At 54.6% G+C, this 20,225-nt stretch overlaps 9 protein-coding genes across 19 annotated transcripts; 4 read left to right on the plus strand and 5 right to left on the minus strand.

The window, feature by feature from the left end:
- Window positions 1-402: 402 nt before the first annotated feature.
- KVP17_004856 (uncharacterized protein) lies at window positions 403-2,538 on the plus strand (the record flags this gene model as incomplete). 2 transcript variants are annotated; one of them, XM_068523420.1, is made up of 1 exon in its annotated part: window positions 403-2,538. In XM_068523420.1, one exon carries the CDS (start codon window positions 403-405, stop codon window positions 2,536-2,538), a length of 2,136 nt encoding a protein of 711 aa, XP_068374806.1. The 2 variants fall into 2 exon arrangements, with proteins under 2 accessions (XP_068374806.1, XP_068374807.1); XM_068523421.1 differs by having other exon boundaries at window positions 418-2,538.
- Window positions 2,539-3,322: 784 nt separating this feature from the next.
- On the minus strand, window positions 3,323-7,627 carry KVP17_004853 (uncharacterized protein; the record flags this gene model as incomplete). 4 transcript variants are annotated; one of them, XM_068523414.1, is made up of 8 exons in its annotated part: window positions 3,323-3,604; window positions 3,633-3,722; window positions 3,749-3,876; window positions 3,903-5,910; window positions 5,939-6,837; window positions 6,865-7,040; window positions 7,069-7,511; window positions 7,538-7,627. In XM_068523414.1, the coding sequence occupies 8 exons, from the start codon at window positions 7,625-7,627 to the stop codon at window positions 3,323-3,325; spliced, it is 4,116 nt and encodes a 1,371-aa protein (XP_068374800.1).
- Window positions 7,628-7,750: 123 nt separating this feature from the next.
- On the minus strand, window positions 7,751-9,633 carry KVP17_004852 (uncharacterized protein; the record flags this gene model as incomplete). Of its 3 annotated transcripts, XM_068523410.1 has the most annotated exons (4): window positions 7,751-7,957; window positions 7,986-8,825; window positions 8,855-9,535; window positions 9,562-9,633. In XM_068523410.1, the coding sequence occupies 4 exons, from the start codon at window positions 9,631-9,633 to the stop codon at window positions 7,751-7,753; spliced, it is 1,800 nt and encodes a 599-aa protein (XP_068374796.1). The 3 variants fall into 3 exon arrangements, with proteins under 3 accessions (XP_068374796.1, XP_068374797.1, XP_068374798.1); XM_068523411.1 differs by lacking the exons at window positions 8,855-9,535; window positions 9,562-9,633 and having other exon boundaries at window positions 7,821-8,822; XM_068523412.1 differs by lacking the exons at window positions 7,751-7,957; window positions 7,986-8,825; window positions 9,562-9,633 and having other exon boundaries at window positions 8,840-9,505.
- A 54-nt stretch (window positions 9,634-9,687) lies between these two features.
- Window positions 9,688-10,269, minus strand: KVP17_004854 (uncharacterized protein; the record flags this gene model as incomplete). The annotated part of the gene is made up of 1 exon (XM_068523417.1): window positions 9,688-10,269. The coding sequence occupies one exon, from the start codon at window positions 10,267-10,269 to the stop codon at window positions 9,688-9,690; it is 582 nt and encodes a 193-aa protein (XP_068374803.1).
- A 91-nt stretch (window positions 10,270-10,360) lies between these two features.
- On the plus strand, window positions 10,361-11,236 carry KVP17_004858 (uncharacterized protein; the record flags this gene model as incomplete). Its single annotated transcript, XM_068523424.1, has 1 exon — window positions 10,361-11,236. One exon carries the CDS (start codon window positions 10,361-10,363, stop codon window positions 11,234-11,236), a length of 876 nt encoding a protein of 291 aa, XP_068374810.1.
- Window positions 11,237-11,332: 96 nt separating this feature from the next.
- Window positions 11,333-14,336, minus strand: KVP17_004855 (uncharacterized protein; the record flags this gene model as incomplete). 2 transcript variants are annotated; one of them, XM_068523419.1, is made up of 3 exons in its annotated part: window positions 11,333-11,954; window positions 11,996-13,954; window positions 14,020-14,336. In XM_068523419.1, the coding sequence occupies 3 exons, from the start codon at window positions 14,334-14,336 to the stop codon at window positions 11,333-11,335; spliced, it is 2,898 nt and encodes a 965-aa protein (XP_068374805.1). The 2 variants fall into 2 exon arrangements, with proteins under 2 accessions (XP_068374805.1, XP_068374804.1); XM_068523418.1 differs by lacking the exon at window positions 14,020-14,336 and having other exon boundaries at window positions 11,996-13,938.
- On the plus strand, window positions 14,031-14,360 carry KVP17_004850 (uncharacterized protein; the record flags this gene model as incomplete). The annotated part of the gene is made up of 1 exon (XM_068523405.1): window positions 14,031-14,360. The coding sequence occupies one exon, from the start codon at window positions 14,031-14,033 to the stop codon at window positions 14,358-14,360; it is 330 nt and encodes a 109-aa protein (XP_068374792.1).
- An 899-nt stretch (window positions 14,361-15,259) lies between these two features.
- Window positions 15,260-17,273, plus strand: KVP17_004851 (uncharacterized protein; the record flags this gene model as incomplete). 3 transcript variants are annotated; one of them, XM_068523408.1, is made up of 3 exons in its annotated part: window positions 15,260-16,561; window positions 16,589-16,658; window positions 16,687-17,273. In XM_068523408.1, the coding sequence occupies 3 exons, from the start codon at window positions 15,260-15,262 to the stop codon at window positions 17,271-17,273; spliced, it is 1,959 nt and encodes a 652-aa protein (XP_068374794.1). The 3 variants fall into 3 exon arrangements, with proteins under 3 accessions (XP_068374794.1, XP_068374795.1, XP_068374793.1); XM_068523409.1 differs by lacking the exons at window positions 16,589-16,658; window positions 16,687-17,273 and having other exon boundaries at window positions 15,260-16,570; XM_068523407.1 differs by lacking the exons at window positions 15,260-16,561; window positions 16,589-16,658 and having other exon boundaries at window positions 16,728-17,273.
- Window positions 17,274-17,299: 26 nt separating this feature from the next.
- KVP17_004857 (uncharacterized protein) lies at window positions 17,300-19,679 on the minus strand (the record flags this gene model as incomplete). Of its 2 annotated transcripts, none has more annotated exon segments than XM_068523423.1 (2): window positions 17,300-18,650; window positions 18,658-19,679. In XM_068523423.1, coding segments are annotated over 2 exon segments (2,373 nt in total).
- Between the last annotated feature and the right edge of the window lie 546 nt (window positions 19,680-20,225).

The raw sequence follows: 20,225 nt of genomic DNA on the forward strand, positions 1-20,225 counted from the left end.
CCATTATTAAACTAAAAAAGCGATGCCTGAAGTTCCCTAACTGCCCTTTTGGGGATCATTGCCGGTACATACACCCAAAGGAAGTCTGTAGCAATTGGCCCAGGTGCCCCTATGGGGCCGAGTGCTTCTATCTACACCCAGAAGTGCCCTGCAAATTCGGCACGAGCTGCCTGAATTGGTGCTGCAACTACAATCATCCCACTGGGTGGTCTCCTCCGACGCCAATGACATCCTACGCGGCTGGAATCGGACAGGCTGGGGGTTTCTTCAAGAATAAGGTTCTCAAGGTTGACGATGATACGAAGGAATGCGGCAACTCGTGATGTGCTCCGAGACTCTTGACTGGGCTTTATGGTTGGTGACCAAGCGGGTTCGGGCTCAACACTGGTAATTCCGTTTAACATGAGCCCCTTAATCATGTCTCGATATGAATATCGCAGCTCGGAGTTGGTCACACAATCACAGGATCCAGCAGGTCTGAGGGAGTGTGAGAGTATAGATGGAAGGTGGAGATTGGGTACAGTAGAACGCCAGACTAATGGGGTCGCTGGGATCTCCCCTGCACCTGTCACCAACATCCGTCTATACATCCTCACCAACATAGTCAGGAGACTTCCCTTTGTCGCTGGAGAGAACTTCATATGGGTTTGTGATAATTGGGCCATTCGCGGCATGTGCGGGATTGGTTGGCTGGGACCTTTGCCATCAGAATTGCCGTTTAGTGTCCCCGAATCTGACGTGACGTGGGACGCTCTTCTTGAGTGCCTTTCTCATCGGGGACCTGACCACCAACAGGAGGTTGCGGCGCAGAGGACCACCCACTACAGCTCCGTTCTGCATATTCGTGGCCGGATTGAACAACCTCTCGTGGACGAAAACGTCATCCTCTGCTACAACGGCGAGCTTTATGGCTGGGAACCCCTAGGCGAGTTGGTCCCGCTGCCCGCCTCTGTGCCCGACACGTCGTTTGTGTACGCCCAACTGCAGGAGGTGTACCGGACTAACCCCAGCCTAGACGACCTAGCGGCTGGAGTGAGGGATTTCCTTGAGTGCTTGCGGGGCGAGTTCGCAGTGTTGGTGTCCTTTCCCAAGCTGGGGCTGACTTTGGCGGCGCGGGATCGATGGGGGCGACGCAGCTTGGTCCTTTCAGTGGTTGAAGGTCAACTGTCTGTTGTCTCGGCGGGACCAGGGCACCGGCATGCTCTAGAACTTCCTTGCGACGGTCTGTATTGCATTCGTGACACTGGCATGGCACGCTTGGAGTGGAGCCGTCCAGCCACATTCTGGATGCGGAACCTTGGTCGCGCTCATCACTCTGAAATTCTTCATCTTCTGTCTGAAGCGGTCAAGTGCCGGCTGGCCCATAAAACGGCGGTGATGTTTTCCGGAGGAATCGACAGCGCCCTGCTGGCGGTAATCGCTGCTCAGTCAAGTCGGGAGGTGGTCCTCTTAAACGTATCCTTCGCCGCTGGGAACATCTTGGCTCCCGACCGGATCTCGGCTTTGCTCTGTTATGAGGAGATGCGCTCTTTGCTAGGCGATCGGTGTCCGCCACTTTTGTTACTGGATGCTATCGAGGTGAACTGCCTTCCACACCGGGATGCACTCTTGAGTTGCAGTCTGGTAACATCCAACACGGATATGGATTCAAATATCGCTTGCGCTCTGCACTACGGTTGTGGTTCAGGGGACGGGGTCACTATCAGGCGTCTGCAGCCGGAAGTTTATGATACTGATGAGTGGCAGGACCTGAAAAGCAGTGTGATGAGCGCTCCTGATTACGTTGTGTCGCTGAGGCCGTTGGACAGCCCCAAGGTGACTACTCCGACACGGTGCGTTGTCGACCACTGCGGTCTTACGGCGAACAGTCCTTGCGGTTTGTGCCGACTCTGTTGCAAGGCGCTGAAGTTCGTGGTAGAATCGGGCTGCACACAGGTTCCGCCTCTGAACCGCCTGGTGCCTCCCAGCAAACGTTCCCGTTCAATCGTACTTGTGAATGAGCTGCGCTTGCCTTGCGTTACCAGCTGCGGCACTCACAAGTGGAACCACCTCCCCAATCGGAAGCATGGTGGGGTAGTGGCGTCTCTGGCTCTCCCTGCTGAGGCATGGGCAGAGGACACACCCCGTGTGGTGTTGCTGGGCACAGGCGCTGACGAGTTGTTCGGCGGATACGGACGACATACCACCGCCTTTATCCATGGAGGGATGGATGGTCAACGCTTGGAGCAAACGAAGGACCTTCAACGACTGTGGCTCCGCAACCTAGGACGCGACGACCGCGCAGTGGCCTTCGCGGGACGCGAAAGCAGGCTTCCCTTTCTGGACGAGGGCCTTCTGAGGTACGTGCTGACTCGGGATTTCGCGTCCCTGTTCCCTCACGCACTGCTCAACCAATACAACACTTCAACGAGAGCCAAAGACTGGACAAAGCCACTGCTGCGCAACGCACTGGTTTCGCTGGGCCTTCCTGTGACGGCGTGCTTCAAAAAGCGAGCCATTCAGTTCGGGACTAGGATAGCGAAGGTTAATTCTTTTTGAAGCGTCGGATGCAAGTGTGCGTCGTCGCGTCTTTTACCGTCATCGCCACGACCAACTCGCCATTTACAACGGATCTGACGTCCTCAATCACCATTTTTGGGCACTTCCGTTCGGTGTAGAGAGTCCCTTTGTGGAAAGTAGATCGGCATGTCATTGTACCCAAGGACGGATCCTCTTGCTTGTACTCTTTCCCCGACGTATTGGTCTCGAATACCCGCTCGTCAGTGGGGTACTTGCAGACAAATCGAAGGTCGTCTCCATCTTTGGTCACGACGTAGCTCTGCGTGTGGTTCTCCATGACAGCCCGCTGGATCATGCCAACGCCCATCGCGTGCTGTAGGAAGGAGGAGGTTTTCTCTCTGCTGGACTTCAGCTCGGTCCACGACCCTACGAAGCTGTCCTTATGCATTCGCGTTGAGCTGGTCGGAACCGCAGCGAATGTCGAGAAAGGTGGTTGGAGCTTTGCGTCACGCTTCGTCTTTGCGTCACGCTTCGTCTTTGCGTCGTGCTTGGTCTTTGCGTCATGCTTGGTCTTTGCGTCATGCTTGGTCTTTGCGTCGTGCTTGGTCTTTGCGTCAGGCTCGGCGTTTCTTGGATTCCTTGGCTCTCTGTGCTGCTTGTATGATATATCCCATATGAGGCTGGTCATCTTCGGGCTGCTTGGGGCGCAAGGCTCTCGAGGGCTCCACAGGTTGACGAAGACGTGGGAGATGAGACTCAGACAGGAATGTTTTGTGGATCTGTTCACAATGAACATGTAATACAGAATATCATCCGTAAACGTTTACTCTTTGTTGCCCCAAAGGAGCGTTTGGGTGGCAAACCCGGCCTCCAGAATACATACACAAATACACCTACCTCGGCCATTTTTGCTGTTGAAGTGCACGTCTGAATCTTGCGAATCGTAGGTGCCGCTTCTGGCTGTGAAGCCGACTCGGACCATGTGCGAAACTTGCTTGGACACCTTGTCACGAGGGATTCGTTTGGTGTTCCAGACAACTAGGCGCAGTTCCATCAAGGTGCCCTTGTGAGGCGCCATCGGTTTGATAGGGGATAGGTTCACCATCTGAATCCCTTCTGGCTGGAAGACTCACCTCTGCGGGTACCAACTCCAACCATAACCGGATGCTGCCCCGCGATACAATCTCCTGTGACCGCATCAGTTGGCGATTCTCTATTGGGATCTGTTTGAGACGGTAGCCGATCCCACCTCCCCCTTCCGGATTTTCTGGTACACCGCATCGCAAAAGAATCTATCCTCTACATCAATAGTAGTCTGGCCTATCAACTCATTGTTGAAGGCGGTGAGTCCTTTGCGCATGACGGAAATGGTCAGGACTGTGTTTGTGTGTCGGGAGGCTCACTGGAGTAGGTGGGGAAATTAATGTGGAGCTGGTAGCACTTGTTGACTTCTGGCGAAAGCCCGACCCGGACATTCTGCGTGTCGGAGATGCGATATGGGAACCCTGTGTCCCCGACGCCGTCTTTGGGGGCGGTTTGCAGCACGATGAATGATTCTAGAATCGTATCCATGGACGGGGGCACAAGTCCTCTGCATCCTAGAACGTAGACTCGAACAACGAACGACCCTATGGTCTCGTATATGTGCTCTAGGGCGTGACACCGCTCAACGAAGTCCTCTTTCAGGTGCGTGTCGTCCTTGGTGAGAATCTGCAGCTGCAGTCGCAGCACGCCCTCGGTTCGTGGGAGACCCTGCGAAGTGCTGTGGAGGAGGGGCACGTTGATGTAGGGCAGGGTCTGAAATGTCTCTTTGAGCTCCTGCTCCAGCTCCACGTCGACCTCCGCGGCTTTCGCCTCCTCCTCATCGTTGTCCTCTAGAGCGAGCGCGAGTACGAGGTTAAGCTCATCGTCGTCGAAGCAGACGGAGGGTTCTGTGGCACCTTTGCCCTGGACCCGAGCCACGATCTCTTCACGAGGCTGGTTGTCTACATGCCCTCCCAGAGCGCTTCCCCTTCGATCCGGACCCTCTTGTCGTATTTTCTCGCGCTCTTGCAGGCTAGTCAACTTGTAGACGTCCGCCTCGTCCCCGAAATCCAGTGAGTCCGATCTCTGGTCACCGCGTCGGTCGACAAACAGGACCGTCTCGCCAAAGCTCTCCTGAGAACCTGGGACTTGGGAGCTATCCTGGGAACCTGGGGCTTGGGAGCTCTCCTGGGAACCTGGGGCTTGGGAGCTCTCCTGGGAAGACTTCGCCGCTGACACAGCCGCCTCCGGTCCGTCAGCCCACCTTACAGATCGCTGCCGCTGCGAGGCGTACCCCGAACTTCTCGAATTCTGAAGTCCCCTGGTGGATGACAAATCGCGCTTGGACCCTAATCTGTGTCGCTTTGAGTCGTGCCTCATGTACGGAATACTTGCCGTTGAAGCACGCCTCGATGGGCCGTTGCTGGACGAGCTCGACAGCGATTCGGAGCCCATTTTCAAGAGGCCGACGGAAAAGCGCCACATCAGCTGTTTGGTCTTGCCCTTTTCTTTGGACGTGGTCACGTACGAAGAGTCATTGCGGCGGGGCCGACGCAGCATAGCATCTCGAATCTTGCTGGCCTTTTGAATGCCAGCCAGTTCCTCTTGCAGAGACTTCGGCGTCTGTCGGTCTCTAAGCTTTTTCATTGGGGAAGGCACTTGGACCATTCCTAGAAGTTGAACGTTCACCACCTCGTCGAAGGCAGTCATGGCCGCCTCCCCGCCGCGCATGTTCTTCTTTATGGCTGTCGCCTTGGCCAGTCGGTCACTTTCCAGCGTCTCAGTTCGGTAGCGAGACGAAAGCCGCTTCTCCGCTGCTGAAATCCACGGCATTAGGCTCGCTACGTGCACGAAGGCATGGCCGATCGGGACGTGCACAGTCCCTCCGAAGGCGTTGGACTGCACGTCGTATAGCATCATTTCGATGCAAGAGTTGAACAGGGCGCATTGCGGGAAGGGAATACGCGCCTTGAAGTGGTCTAGGAAGTTCCAGTTGTTGCCTTCGCCAGTAGAGATGGCGTCTGTCTCGTCTTCCCACAGGAACAATTTGTGCTGGAGGGCGTCGCGACCCCAAAAGACCTTGATGTGGGGCCTTTCCAGTTGATTGACGGTCCTCACTCCGATAACGTGCAGCAGTACCAAAGCCTCGAGGGTGGGAGTGGTGATTTCCGTGGTCAGCGGCGTCAGCGGGGCCGTGAGGGGGGAGAGTTCGAAGGCGCACAGAACCTCGCCGACGTTGATGAAGTTAGATTTGGTGCTTTGCAGCTTGACCCATGCTGGTGGGGCTGTCCATATCGTCGGCACCTTCGATATGGCGTACTCTGCCCGGCCGATCAGGAGATAATTCGTCTCTCCATGGTAAACCTCTATCACGATGTTCGTTGCGAGCTGGATGCGGAAAATAATCTGAGCTTACAGAAAGTTCGGTGGGGAGTGCCACCTGCACCTGGAATGCAGCGAAGTAGTCCGGATGGGGTGTATCCCAGTGGACTGCCGTCTGCACTGACGCACCTCCCAAGGAGATTTTCACAAAGCAATCAGGCATGTCGTGGGTGTCATCTACGGTCGGGAAGTTGAGTCCTTGGTACACGTAAGCCCTGAACTCCCAGGATTCAATGCTGTAGTTCACTCGAGGTTGGCGCGCAGGAAAACCTTTGTCGTCGTCAATGATGCTCGACGCCAAGGATATCAGAACTTGTGGCTGTGCTTGAACTCCAAACTCGAGAAATCGCAATCCGATCCACTCTGGAAGCCATTCCATGTTCCCAATACTCAGAGATACAAGAGGCAACCGCACGAAGGCAATCCTTTCCAGGTTGTAATAGCTGCTCTTTATGTACATGAACAGGTCTGTCGCATGAGTCAGACTCGGCACCTGAATCCGCAACGGAGGCAACGTGCCAGTCTGCTCAGAGGCCAAGTACACGCCGTCCTCGTTATGTATCAGAGGCGTCTCCACGGACATTGCGCCCACTGAGACCTCCACAGAGACGGCGCCATACTCCGGCGGCAGGTTTATTTGGTAGAGTTCGGCGAAGAACATCACTTCTGTAGCGTCAGGTGCGCGAAGCATAATACCTGGGTTCACGGCGGCCTTCACAGGGGAGTTAACTTTCGTCACGGACCACTGCATGAGTATTCGGCCCGCATATTCTGTTTGATCCTGTTTCTCGGCAGCCAGTGCTCCGAGCACATTCTGAAGAAACGCCTGTCCTACCGCTTGCTGAGGGCGCAGATAGAGGCTGATCCAGACTGGAGATGTCCCATACTCGTTCATGCTCTGCAAGTCTAGCCGGTGCGAGTCAATCATCTGATCTGATTGCGCCTACTGCTCGGTCTCACCGTCACATATGAACTCAATCATTACAATGGAGTCCAGCGCCGGCAGCCACATGGGAAGGACGATGGCTTGGCTGAAGTCCGGATTCCGTTCTCCTGCCAGTTGTGCGGATGTTTCCGCAGCAAAGCCCGCGTGTCGCACCCTCACCTTGGGCCCCGTACTGCCGGTCAGCTTGGCTCTACGTTACGCCCCCCGCACTGTCTCACTGGGGGCAGTACAGCGCTTCCCCGCGGCCAATGGTGAAGGTCATTTTGTACATGTCAGAGCGCACCTCTGGCGGGTCGTCCGTGCCGGCCTGGCCTATGTAGTCTTGGTTTGGCACCTTGTCGCCCGGCCCGAAACAGCCGATGGAAATCAATATGGAGCCGGCGTCCTCTGCCGTCGTCGGGTGCCTCAGGGGGACCCACCGCTTGAAGAGAAAGTGTTCTTGTTCCTTGTACACCGTCTGCAGGGAGATTGACATGACCCCGATGACGACGGTAGTCATTAGATACTGGTGCTCTGCCTCAAATAATATCGCGGCATCTAGGAAGTCGTCAGGCGCGAGTTTGAGCGTGTAGTTGAAGTCCTCGTTGTACACCGGACTAGAGGTCTGGTTCAAACTGCAGGCCGTGCGTCGTGAGCCCTCGAACGTCAACCGCACGAAAGACTGTTTGACAGTGGTGACAATCTCACCGTAGGCGCCTGTGGAGCCTTGCCCTCTTCACGCAAGACGAGGTTGTGGCACTTGTGCACGGCTACCTTGACAAGGTACTCAACTAACATATTTTTGGAGATATTGTCAAGAGTGCTAAGTCGATATGTCACATCCTAAATGATTCTTATTCAAAGGCATTCAGATTAAACGGACATCCTATTTGAAAGTATCAGATACCTTCCACAATACGATCACAGCCTGGAGGTTCGGGAAAAAACGTGGCCTTGACTCTTTACGTGTGTGAACACGCTCTCCTCCCACTCAGTAGGTGCGGAATGCTGCTCCGGACTTGTTGTGGTGGGGGAACGAGGTCTTCGAAGAAGAAGCGTGCCCACATCCGACAGGAATCTGCGGGAAGTCAACACAGTAGTTCCGGCCAACACTACGTCGGAGTTTCGCTGAATGGGGTTCTACCCGGGCCCTCACGATCTCCGCCATGAGATGCTCAACATCTCGGGACTCCTCCAAGGTTGCGCCTCCGAGCACCACGACCAGCAGCTTCCCACACGGCCCATCGCAACCGGGGCCGGTGAACTGAAGCTCGTCCTCCGAGATCCCCTTTCGCAGCAGTCTCGACACCAACGAATGAAGGAAAGACCGGTGTTGCGTGTAGACGTTGGCAACACCTTGGATCTGTCGAACAACTCGGTTCTTGGCAGCCCCAAATAAATCTTTCCGGCGAAATAAGTCGTGACTTCGCTTAGCGGATCCTGCGAAGTCGATCAAGGCCGCAATCAGCTTAATTTGGTCGTCTTCGACTCCCACGCCTCGCAGACGATCCTCTAACTCCCTTGCGACCACCGCGTCAGGTTCATACCTCAAAAAAAAGAGCAGAACCACGCGGAACTTCTCAAAGGGAGGTACCTCCGATTCTAGCAGGTCTCGCACGCGCTTCAGTTGCTCCGCACGGTTCTCGCTGCTAGCGATCTCCTGCTCGACCTCGGAGACTTGCAGCAACTGCCGCTGGTCCACCAGCCGATTTAGTGAGTGGATAATCGCCAGGTGCTTCACAATGGTTCCGGCGTTTTCCTTAAACTGGGGCAAATGCTCCATGAAGTTCCGCACGTCGTCTACCGTCTTCAGTTGGCCTTGTGACTTGTCCTTGTACTGATCGACTTTTTGGGTGATGGCGTCTCCGATCTTGCCGAAGTCGCTTAACGCATGTTCAGCGAAGAACTCATCATCAGTTCGAGATATGTGATATGACTGCCCATCAGGATCTGTAACCTTATTGTCTTCCACATCCAAGAGCTCGTTTACCATGGCCTGGATAACCAAGATCAGGGGTGACTCACATGGTACGTCCATTGATTCAACAGTGGCGTCACCGGGTCCTCACGTCTGTCCAAGAGAAGAATCGTGGCCGGTCTGCTCGTGACGGACGCGAGCCCTGTCATGGAAGAGTATCGCTGGCTAAGTTGAGCGGCAATTGCTTCCGAAGCGCTTGAACCGGCGACGAATCGCACGAGTGGCAGCTCCGCATCGAAGTGCACGGCGCTCAGCGCCAGGACGCCCTCCACCACGCGGGTGACAGCGCTGTTCTCGGCGGCTTGCCAGTCGGTAACCCGTGTATGGAGGAGGGGTGCGAAACTGTCCACCTGCAGTGATGCCAAGCGTGGTGCCAGCGGGAGGAAGTCGACGTGACCATACCCGACGTTAGTCACCAGTTGTTGTGCGTCGCACCTGGCTAGACGCTCTATCTGGGACTGGCTCACAGGGCCAGTGAATAGGATGTGGTATTTGCGAAACTGGGGATGCTTCAACTCTTTCGCAACCTGCAGGATACTGCTCGCCGTGGGCGTTATAAGAACTACGGCGTCCAGATTCTTATACAGAGGTTCAGTTGACCCTTCTGGTGTCTGCGTGGCCTCCAACGCGGCCAGAGACTCAGCGGAGTAAACCTCGAGCATCAACAGTTCTGAAAAAGGCACTGCTACTGACAACATTCTCGAGGAGGCGGCGTCACACACCATAATCTGTTGTTGGACCCATCTCCACCCACCTTGAACCCCGATCGTAGCCTCCTCACAGAATCGAGCACGAAGCTCCGGACCTGGAGACAGAGGTCGACCATGTCGAATTCCGGCAAAAAGAGGAGTAGTGTACTATTTTAATGTGGTTTGACTGCTCATCCTGCAACCTGGCCGCTGTACTGGTCTACTGGTCCATTCAATGGAGGAGAGATTGTTGGTTCTGACGAGACCTCTTCCTTTTCGATGTTGAGCGGTGGAAACCAGCTGCAGCAGGCCGCTTCCCAGGCTTTTTTTTCGACGATGCTCTTGACACCGAAATTAACGACAGAGTCGCAGGGTCCTTCATACTCCGGACCCCAGCACTCACCTGGCTGGAAGTAGGGTTTGGTCAGCCAATTTTGAGGACATGGAGCTGTGAAGTCGCGCAACGTCGATGGCGGACTTGTTTGGCACTCTCCCGACTCTTTGGCAGGCTTGGCACCTTCACGGTGTCTCCGAATAAGATCTTGCTCGGTGACATATATATTTGAACTCTTCGCTCGGCTCGTATCGGCTTTGTGCAGCACGCCTTGGATATAGGCTCGTCTGCCTTGGCCAGGTCGGTTCTGACGTCTTTCCTTCCAACTGAGGTCGCTTGCTGCGCCCTTCAACTTGCCTCCAACGCTCTTCACTTTTTTTTTCAGTTTTGACGGCTTGATGGACATCGCCAGAGCGACAAGCACAACCCCTACCTGCATGACAGAATTCTAGGAAATCGGTCTGCTGTATGGTATTGTGCAAGTTGTAATAGTGGCGACTGCATTGTCGGAAATCGTGATTTGAGTGGTGATGGAGCTACCAAGAAGCCTTCTCAAGCGTATGCTCGCCCAACTTAAGACTGCCCACGAGAAAGCGCAGGCAGAAAGTACAGAGCTGCTGCACGACGATTTGAGTCACCGACTGCATCTCAAGTTCAAGACCAATGTGGCAAACCGTGAGGAGAAAACGTTGTGGTTCAAGTGCGAGCTTCCTCATCCGATTTACTCCGACGCCAGCGTGTGCCTTCTGGTCAACGATGAGGCTAAAGCCGACTTGAAGCAACGTATGAACGAGGGCGAGTTCGAAGAACGCGCGCCGCAACTGAAAAAGGTGCTGACGATGGGCAAGCTCGCAAAGTTTTCCAGTATGAAAGCCCGGAAACAGTTGGCGCAGGCCTACGACCTGTTTATGATCGACAGGCACATCTCGCATTTGACAATGAGGCACTCGGGTGCTACATTCGTGAAGCAGAAACGACGGCCCATTCCCGTTAAGTTTAGTCTGGCTGACCCTGTCACCTCGATAGAGTGCGCAATTCGCAAAACGTACTTCGTCATGTCCAAGGGTGATGTACAGTCCGTTCCCTTTGGTCTTCCGTCGCAGTCTACCAAGGAGCTGTTGGCGAATTTGGAGGCCGTGACCGCCGCACTGCTGCCTTTTTTGGCTGTATATGGCATGGAGCCAGTGACCCTAGAAATCCAGACGCATCCGCTGCCCGATTCCACGTTCTGGTACCACCCCAATATTTTGGCGAACAAGGTTGTCGAGAGTGAAGTGGTGGCCACAGACGCTGAGCTGCTAGCGCTAGCTGAGTCGGTTGGAGCGTCCGAGGAACCAGAGGAGCCTGAGACCTTGGAAACTCCCAAAAAATCCCCAAAGAAAAAACGCAAGCTTGTGAATCACTAGCTTGTGACTCTAACATGCATTTTCGTCAGCATTTTACACATAGAACATCTTCTTATCGTCAGCATTTTACACATAGAACATCTTATCGTCAGCATTTTACACATAGAACATCTTCTTATGTTTTCCGAGCTCCTCGAGGGCCTTCGTAAACTCGATTTGCATTTCCTCCGCGAGCGGTGTCTCACGGTCCTTAGATACGTGTTCTTTCAGATCCACGCCACCCTCCGACATCAGATACGTCCCGCTGAGGTTTAACTTTTTCGCCAGTATCGTAGCGGCCACCAGGCGGGCTTGGTCACAGGCCAAATGCGCATAGTACGTGGCTGACGGGTAGGACACTGACTTCGTCGCCCGCGAGAATAGGTAGCACATATGGTTTCCGAACTTTGCCCAGTTAGCGTTAGAAAGCCCTACGTCATCCTTGTAGATGAAGTATCGACAGGGGTTAGTCGTCCCCTTGATGCCGTGCTGACTCATCACATAGAAGGTTCGCATGTTACCCGGTCGTAACAAATCATCCATCACGACACTTCCAGGAGTAGGGTTCTCTCGCTTGTCGGGGTTCATTGACGTCGTGAAGAACCGGGTTTGATGGCGTTTCTGCACAACAATGTAGGTAACGTGAGGGCGACACTTGCCGGCGGCTAGGTAGGCTGCCTCAATGCTTTGGACCTCATGAGCACCAGTGATTTCAATAGCGTTGTCCGAAACGCCGTCGCTGGAGAAATGTTCGGCTTGCCAGAAAATGTTTAAACTCACCGGAAGAAAACGACGTTCTGAGGCCACATGCCGTTCTTTAGGTTGATCGACTCAATTGCTCTTTGCATTGATTCGATAGCGTCTACACGCTTCTCTTGACAACAGAATGCATGGTTAAAGCTTACCCCTTGCTTGTCGGAGGAACCAACCACAGCGGCGACTGTCGGGAGGTTAATTCCCGACCTGATCACAATATCCGACTGATCGGCGCCCAACAGAAGCACTCCGCCGCTGCGCGTCATTACCTGGTTGTAGATATTCTCTGACTGTTTATCAGCCAAGGTGTGATTCACGCCTCCGAGCTTGGTGTTCACCTTAGCGAGGACGTTTTGTAGGTACTGGTCTCGGCCCTTTTCACCGCGACCGATCCACTGCATCTTCTGACGCTGCATGCACTGGGTGGTGCATACAGGCTCCACAATGCTCTTGATCTTCGCGTAGAGGCCACCGTTATCTTTTCCGGGCAATACGAAGAAGATGAGTTTGGATCTCGCCGCCGCATGTGGAAGGACCTTGTCCCTCAGAAACCTGGGAAAGTACTCATCTTCCTTGCGACGCTTATCCTCGTCGTTCAGATTGTCAACAGACATGTTCTCCATTAACAGAGGGCTAGGCCTCTTGGTCACAAGGATTCTCATACCGAACGAAGTAGCGTTGCTACTGATGGCGTCACAAAGGTCACGTACATCAGCCATACCCATCCCAGACAAGTCAACGAAGCCCCAGTTCTCGGCAACAGACGATCCCTTGTTGAACTTGTATGACACGATATTCCAACTGCCGGGCTTCGGCATCATTTCTTTGCCAGCGTACTTCAACATGGGCGGCCGGTTGACGTGCGAGCGGACGCGTAGCATGATCGGCTTCAGCGTGATATTGAAGGTGGCTAGCATCTCCTTCCCGCACTCGAGAAGAGAATTCACCTCCTGGAGAATGTGCGCCCGCCTGTCCCCAGGGTCCTGGGTCATGATGCCATTCACCATGTTCTTCACTGCCAGAGGCGTCCGGGCGGCGCACCGCTGACGATCAAGGCGGACCAATTCTATCGGAAGGAGTACCTTGATGTCCGTCATCTTCCCAGGGTCCAGCCTGACCATAGGGAGGGTTGGATGTTTCAGAGTGACGTTGTACTTCTCCTTCAAAAACGTCTCAACGGAGATCACCCCATCACCAGAATCAAATTTGTGGGTCTTTGCGTTGACCATCTCCAGACCCAGTATACGTTGCTCTCTCCTCTCACCGCGGTAATCATGCAAGCAGGTGTGGCCCTTTATGAAGAGTGAAATCTCCTTCGCCGTCGCAGTCAGCATGGATCCCTTAGGGTCCGCGCGACGGTCGGCCACGAAGCGTTGGTTCTTCGGTCCCTTGCACAGAGCGCTTTCCAGTCCACGCGCATCGCGACACTCAGCCAGCTCCATAAGAAGCGTCATCAACGGCATCTCTGGGAACCAAAGATTGGACCCGGAGTTAATTTCAAGCGTCCACAAGAGCTCGTTAGCCGAGTTCAAGCGGGGCCCTACCGTCTGCCTGTGTCCCACAGCGATATAGAATCCGCGACTACTTCTGGCCTCGAAGTCATTGGGTGGTCGTTGCATGGCGTCAACAATACGTTTCGGGGATATTCTGTGGTCGAAGTACTTGTTTCCACCTAAATGGTCCCCCTTCTTGATGGCGACTTTATGGAAGATAAGTGTAAGAATTTGCTCCTGCTCCTGGTCCACGCGATCAGGAGATAGCCGGACGACGCCCACAAACGTCAGAACAACCTGCAAGCATGACTTCTTAAGCTGCGCGTCGAAGGACCCGCTTTTGAGCTCTTCTTTTGAAAGGAGTATTCGGTCGCCGTCGTATACGACACCGTCGTTATCCAACTCGGGAACAGAGCTTACCGCCCGTCTCTTAAGTCGCGTCTTCGAGTCGATCGTACGCGTGTTGTCCTCCATCAATGTGACTTCATACCTGAAGATTTCCATCGGGCGAAATGAGAACGCAAAATGGTTGGAGTCGAGTTGACTGTTCCCCACCACAGAGGGGAATGGGGCCATACCTCCTCGACCTCCTCGACCTCCTCGATCGCCTCGACCTCCTCGATCGCCTCGACCTCCTCGATCGCCTCGACCGCCCCGGTCACCTTGACCTCCTCGACCGCCACGATCCCCTTGATCTCCTCGACCTCCTCGATCACCTCGACCTCCTCGACCGCCACGATCACCATCACCTTGACCTCCACGGCCACCCCGACCGCCACGATCGCCCCGACTGCCCCGACCGCCACGATCGCCCCGACCGCCACGATCGCCCCGACCGCCCTGAGTCCCTTCTCTGTTACGACTTTGTGCATTCGGCATCATTCTGCAAAACGTAAGTAAACTGATAATGACAATTAATTCTCATGACAGATGGCACAGACAGGCACACATCTCTGGCTGATTTTTTTTAACGGCTGAAAACAATAGGCCTTCGCATACATTTTTATATCAGTCTCTTCGCGAGAGCTTCTGCCATGACTTTGTCGAATGGACATGTCTGCAGTTGAGGTCTGTGTCGGTGCTCAGAGCTTACACCTGAGTCATCCGAGGTATTACCGCTCCCACTGACACCCCACTAGCGATCCAAGTAAGTTTTTAGACCAGTAGCGAACTGAAAGCTGGCTTTGATATCTTGTCTGCTTCGAATGGCACCTTTAGAGAACAAGATCTGCGTTCCTGTATGAAATTATTTCTTAAGATACGCCTAGTAGATTTCACTCTCTGCACAATCGTTTAGGGTTTTTTAAAACAGCTGAAAAGACTGGGATTTAATGACAACAATAGGCCTTCCCAGCAGCCTCGGCCTTTCCTTCGCCTTCACGTTGGCCTTGGGCTTCACCTTGGCAGCAGCCTACGCCTCCACTCTGGCCTTGGCCTTCACCCCGGCAGCAGCCTGCGCCTTCATCTTGGCCTTGGCAGCAGCCCGCACCTTCATCTTGGCCTTGGCAGCAGCCTACCCGTTCACCTCGACGGCAGATTCCTACTTGGCCTTCCCCCGACACCTCCTGGCTTCCACGACATTGAATGTTAGTTGGAACGGAGGACACGTTTAACGAAACAACATACCTTTTGACATTATTATTCTAAAAAAAATTAATTTTTGTTGCCTACATGTTAAGAAGTCCAACCGCAACATCAACGATGGAGCCTGTGGAGCCATCGGCTTCCACAATCTGTTTTCAACATTTCGTCCAGCAGAAGGAAAAAAGCACCAATTCGCCTTGTGCATATTATAATGATCACCGGCGGAATCGTGCTGCTGACGACAGTCGCCACCGTGCAGGTGAAGAAGTACGAGAACAGAGGTCCTTGGCAGAGGACTTGTCTCACCAGTGACAACTCGATGCTCAGAACGCGGGTGTTCAAGTTGTCGTCTGTTCTCAGGCCTGACTCGCCTCGAATAGAGGTATCTCAGTTGAGGTCTGTGTCGGTGCTCAGACTTAAGCTTACGCCTGAGTCACCGACTATCGTATACGGCGCACCTTTAGAGAACAAGCTCGACTCGCATTCCTGTATGAGTGACAATCTGATGGCCTTTTTTTGGAAGCAAGACCAACTTCCTTGGCATTCAGTTACGGACGAGTCTGTCATTGAGGCGGGGATCTACCAGACTGACGCGCCGGCAGTCGAGGCTGTTGTTTTTCCCAACAGAGACGTGATCGCGCTGGTGACGTTGAAGGGAAAGCATGACCCTGACGAGGAGCCCGAGAAACCTTCAGGGCACACCACAATCACACAGACATTCGTGTCATCGACCACTACAGTGTCGTCAGTCTCAGGGCTGGACAAGTCCAGGTGCATGAGGTATATTCGATCGAAGGGGAAGCATGTGGTCTTTTTCACTCGGCTGCCGCACTCGGAGGAGGAGGTAAATCGCAACATCGAGTTCTTTGCGAGACACACCAGCCAGGTCCAGCCTATTTTTAAGCTGAAGGGGGTGTACACACCCGCCATAGTGCACGGTTCCGACTGGACCTCTTTCGGTTTGGAGCTGCAAGGCAAGGTGTTCGCCGTCGCTCCCGTGAGCCCTGTAAATTGGCTGGAGAACACCACCCGGTCGGCCAGCTGTACCCTTTTGGAGTCCCCTCCTATTCTTAACCCCGCTGTTCAATTCGTGTCCAAGAAAAGCTCATTGGTCCGGTGGAACACACCCAAGGAGCAGTGTGCGTCCAATGGGGCTCACCCGGTTCTCCGCGTGCTGTTTTCACCCGGCATTGTCTCGCGTACGCGTCTGCTGTTGTGCGTTGAAAGCGCCGATGGTACCTTTTTGTTGCCTCTGCGACTTGCCAGCGTGCTGCATTCTCCATCAGTACAGCCTCTGTGGGTATCTAGGCACATCAAGGGTGACATTTCTCGGAGGAATTACAGCGTCGCAGGCCTTTTAGGACCTCGATTAGGGTTCTTATGGAATCAAGTGGTGCCAAGCTCCGACTCCATCGCCCTGCCGCCCGTACAGCGGCTTCTGAGTAACGATGCGGCCTCGAAGTGCGCCGTCGTGAACGGAGTAGCCGAGTTGCCGTGCACCAACGAATGTGGAGTAAGGTGACTGGTTGGGTCCACACAGCTCGCGGAGGTCTTCTTCGAATACGGCCCTCTGTTGAGCGAGGTCATCATTCGGCAGAACAACGTTATCTGTGAGTCGAGTAGGTGATTCTCATGTAGACAGCACCTTGCAACTTGCTGACGAAGCGCCAGCATTCACGATGCACGCCAGCCTGTTCTCTTCCTGGGCACTCGAATTTATGGACATCTTGTTGAACTGGATCTGCAACGTGTATCCGCGTCGGAAGGAGCTCACTCCGGTACAGGAGGAAGCAGAATTCAAAGAGTTATTCGGGTTGTCGTTCATGGCGATGGACGACGAAGAGCGGCTTGCGCCATCGAAGAGCGCGGACCTGAACTCGACTTTCACTCATCCAGTCCACGTGGGCTTCGTCACCAGCAACTCACCGGAGTCTCTCGGTTCTGACGAGCTCCCCAAAGCTTCTGTCTCAAATGGGGAGTTGAGCTCCCCGAGATTACAGGGTGCCGTCTCAGGAAGCACGGAACAGCATTTCGCAAGCAGCCTCACAGTGACGCACTCCCTCACCTCTCTGTCAAGTGAGGGCACGTTCGAAGGCAAACGGTATCTGTCATCTCTGTCTTCGGCCAGACTGCTCATGATGATTCAGAAACTTTACGTTCAGGCGAAGATACGTCGCTCAGAAGGGTGTGTGAGTTTTTATGAAAGGAACTGTTCCGACAAATGAAATGGCCTATCACCCATGCTCCGGATTCAGTCTTCCTTCTTCTTGTACACCTGCACTGCCACTCTCACCACCTTGAGCGCCGCGCTACAGGCGACCAACACGAGCACCACCTCTAGACGCTGCAGCACACGGGGAGTCGCCAGTCGGGCGCCCCCTTGCCAGCCCTCCAGACGAATCATCGCCATCATCGCATGCGCAAAGAGGCTGGCTCGCGGAAGGACCTGGGCCATCTGCTTTAGCGTGGCGATGGCGTCTCGTGGATGGCGGGTATCCAGCTGGATCCGAGCAATGTAGTAGAAGGCCCGCGCCTTCTGAGTGGAGTAATAGGGAACCACTACGGCCTTCTTTGCACCTACCTGACCGAGGGAGGTCTGGGACGTGAGTAGGTGCCCGTAGCTGATCTGGCGGTGGCGAGGCGCGTGACGAATCGATGGAGGAAGAGCCTCGCTGTTTGATGCGATTTCGGACGCCCTGTCCTCCAGTGAGGTCTTGTGAAATGACACCAAATGAGCCAAGCTGTTTCCATCAGAGTCGGTGAAGTCATCTCCCAAGACATCTGCACCAGATAGAATACGGGTCTCCGGCGTACGCCCATGACCATGAAAGGCAATTATCCCCAGAAGTAGGTGTGTGTCTGGTGTCTTACTTCGCATCAGTTCCAGAAGCGGCTGGGCGTATTTTCGATTGGCCGCCTGACTTCCTTTGGTGAAAAAGAGGTCCGTCTGGCCCGCTTCTAGCAGTGTGGCGAGATTCAGCCTTGCCGAATCCAAGCCCGCGTGGGCAAGGCGCCACAAATACAGGGCACCCACGTTAAACTCCACCGCCTTGCGGCCGCTGAGGAGGCGACCCCTGGCGGAGTCCAGGAACCTATGTGCATGCTGGATTCTCGTCGCAACCCACGTATGCCGCTCGGCGACTGCCCTCAAATATCGAACGGCGAGATGGCAGTTGGGTTCAATAAGCACGCCGTTGTAGTTAATTACACCCAAGACGAACGATGCCGCTGTATGCGAATGGTTTGCCGCCTCCGTTAACAACTCAATAGCTTTCGCGTGGCTGCTGTTCGGAGCGAGACCATTGAGGTGTACGGCAGCCAAGTTGAATAGGCCATCAGGGTGGTTGGCATTGGCGGCCTTCTCGAAGTGTCCAATTGCCGATGGAATGTCGCGGGGCATCGCGAGGCCGTGGAAGGAGAGGTACCCCAAGCCATTCCAACCTGCAGGGTCATTCCACTCCGAAGCGGCCTGGTCGAAGTAGAACAGCGCTGTCTGCACATCCTGGTCCACTCCCAAACCTAGGCAGAAAATATATCCAAGCAAGCTTAGCGCTCGACCGATAACTGCGTTGCGGGCCATCTGCCACCTCACGATCAGCCTCCTGGGACGTGTCTACACGGGTAGACCAGATGTTGGCCCGATAAAGTATCTCTTCAAGAAGCTCGCGAGCTGCGGTGTAGTTCTGAAGGTGGCCGTCGACGCCCAGCAACGTCTTTAGAGCGACTTGTAGCGCTAGCTGCGGATCTGACATCGACTCCTCGACCAGAAGAGTGAGCGCCATGGCGGACCGTCTCGTGGGCGACACCTCAGCAGCCCAGGGCAAAGTGAGAACCACGATCTCCAGCCCCATTGGCACACCAGCCTCATGCTCCGTCTGACTCGGCTTGGCGACTTCTAAGAGGTACTTATAAGCGGTCTGACACATGCCAGACCCTTCCGTTTGACGCTCCAGATCCCGCGGAACCCAGGAGGTGCCAATGCCGCGTTGGTACCGCTCTGAAAGCGCCAGCAAAGCCCCTGGATGGCGGGCGACCGAGGCTGCGTAGTCATAGACGTGCGCTTGCCAAGCAGATTCCCCAGTGACGGCTTCCTCGACCTCGGCAGGCGTCAGACCTGCTTGCTGAGCGCCTTGCAATATTTTGAAGTTGCCGTCGTCGTCGTCCTCCGGCATCTCAAACAGTGTCATCGTTCGCGGATACGTATCCGCGAATACCGCCAGGTTAAACTGGGCATCTGGGGATCCCATGTCGCTGCCAAGACTCCACGATGTGACAGCGCCCACCCAATCGCGCTTATAGTCCGGGGTCAAGCCGAGATAGAGCATATCTCCCAAGAGAGCGTAGCAGTCTCTGTCGTCAGTGCTTCCGGCGTTGAGTTGGTCCACGCATTCGTGCAGATTAATGTAGGCCTCGTCATAGAGGCCCTTGAGAAAGGCGGCCTCAGCTCTCCCTGAGAATGTATCGTCATTGGCCGGTAGTTCCGGAGGAGGGAAGGGTGAAATGGCTATAGGCTGCGGCCAGACGTCCTCATGGGTTGCTGCAGATGTAATGACAAGGGCTGCTGTAAGCCACATCAAAGGCACATTTTCTAGTCGTATGCTGTGAACTTCGTCTGTTGCCATCATCTCCATTGACTCTGCCAGTACAATACCAACCACGCATCCAGAGATGCCTCACAGATGCCAAGCCTGTCAGCAGCTTCACCCCTGTCTCTGAACTGTTTGAGACGCAAGTTCCAGCTGGGTGGCACAATCTCAGGCGCTATGCAGCCTGCCGGTGGCTTCGATGCTCGCGGAAGTCTGGGAAATCGAGGCAGCTCGTTGATGTCGTCGTGGAACGTGGCTACAGGCAAAGGCACGACTGGCTCGTAGAATGCCACAGGCGTCTGCTGGGAGTCATCTACGGGGCTCAAACGTTTTGGCCCCTGAACCGAATTTATGCAGATGTCGAAATCGAGAATGTCGACCACAGGCAGGGCTCTAGCCGTGTTCTGTGTTGCAACACTGCCGATCTCCCTTGGTACCTGATGGTCGGTGGCGGCAGGACATTGAAGACTTGCTGACCTGGGTGGTGAGCACGGTATCTCATCTGTCGAGCTGGGCTGACAAAGCGAGCTGGGCTGACAAAGCGAGCTGGACTGACTATGCGAGCTGGACTGAGTATGCGAGCTGGACTGA

Source organism: the organism of the source record quoted next, assembly GCF_019968985.1.
Source record: "MAG: Porospora cf. gigantea B chromosome Unknown PgB_NODE_377_length_20225_cov_116.609, whole genome shotgun sequence".
NCBI classification, from domain to species: Eukaryota; Apicomplexa; class Conoidasida; order Eugregarinorida; family Porosporidae; genus Porospora; species Porospora cf. gigantea B.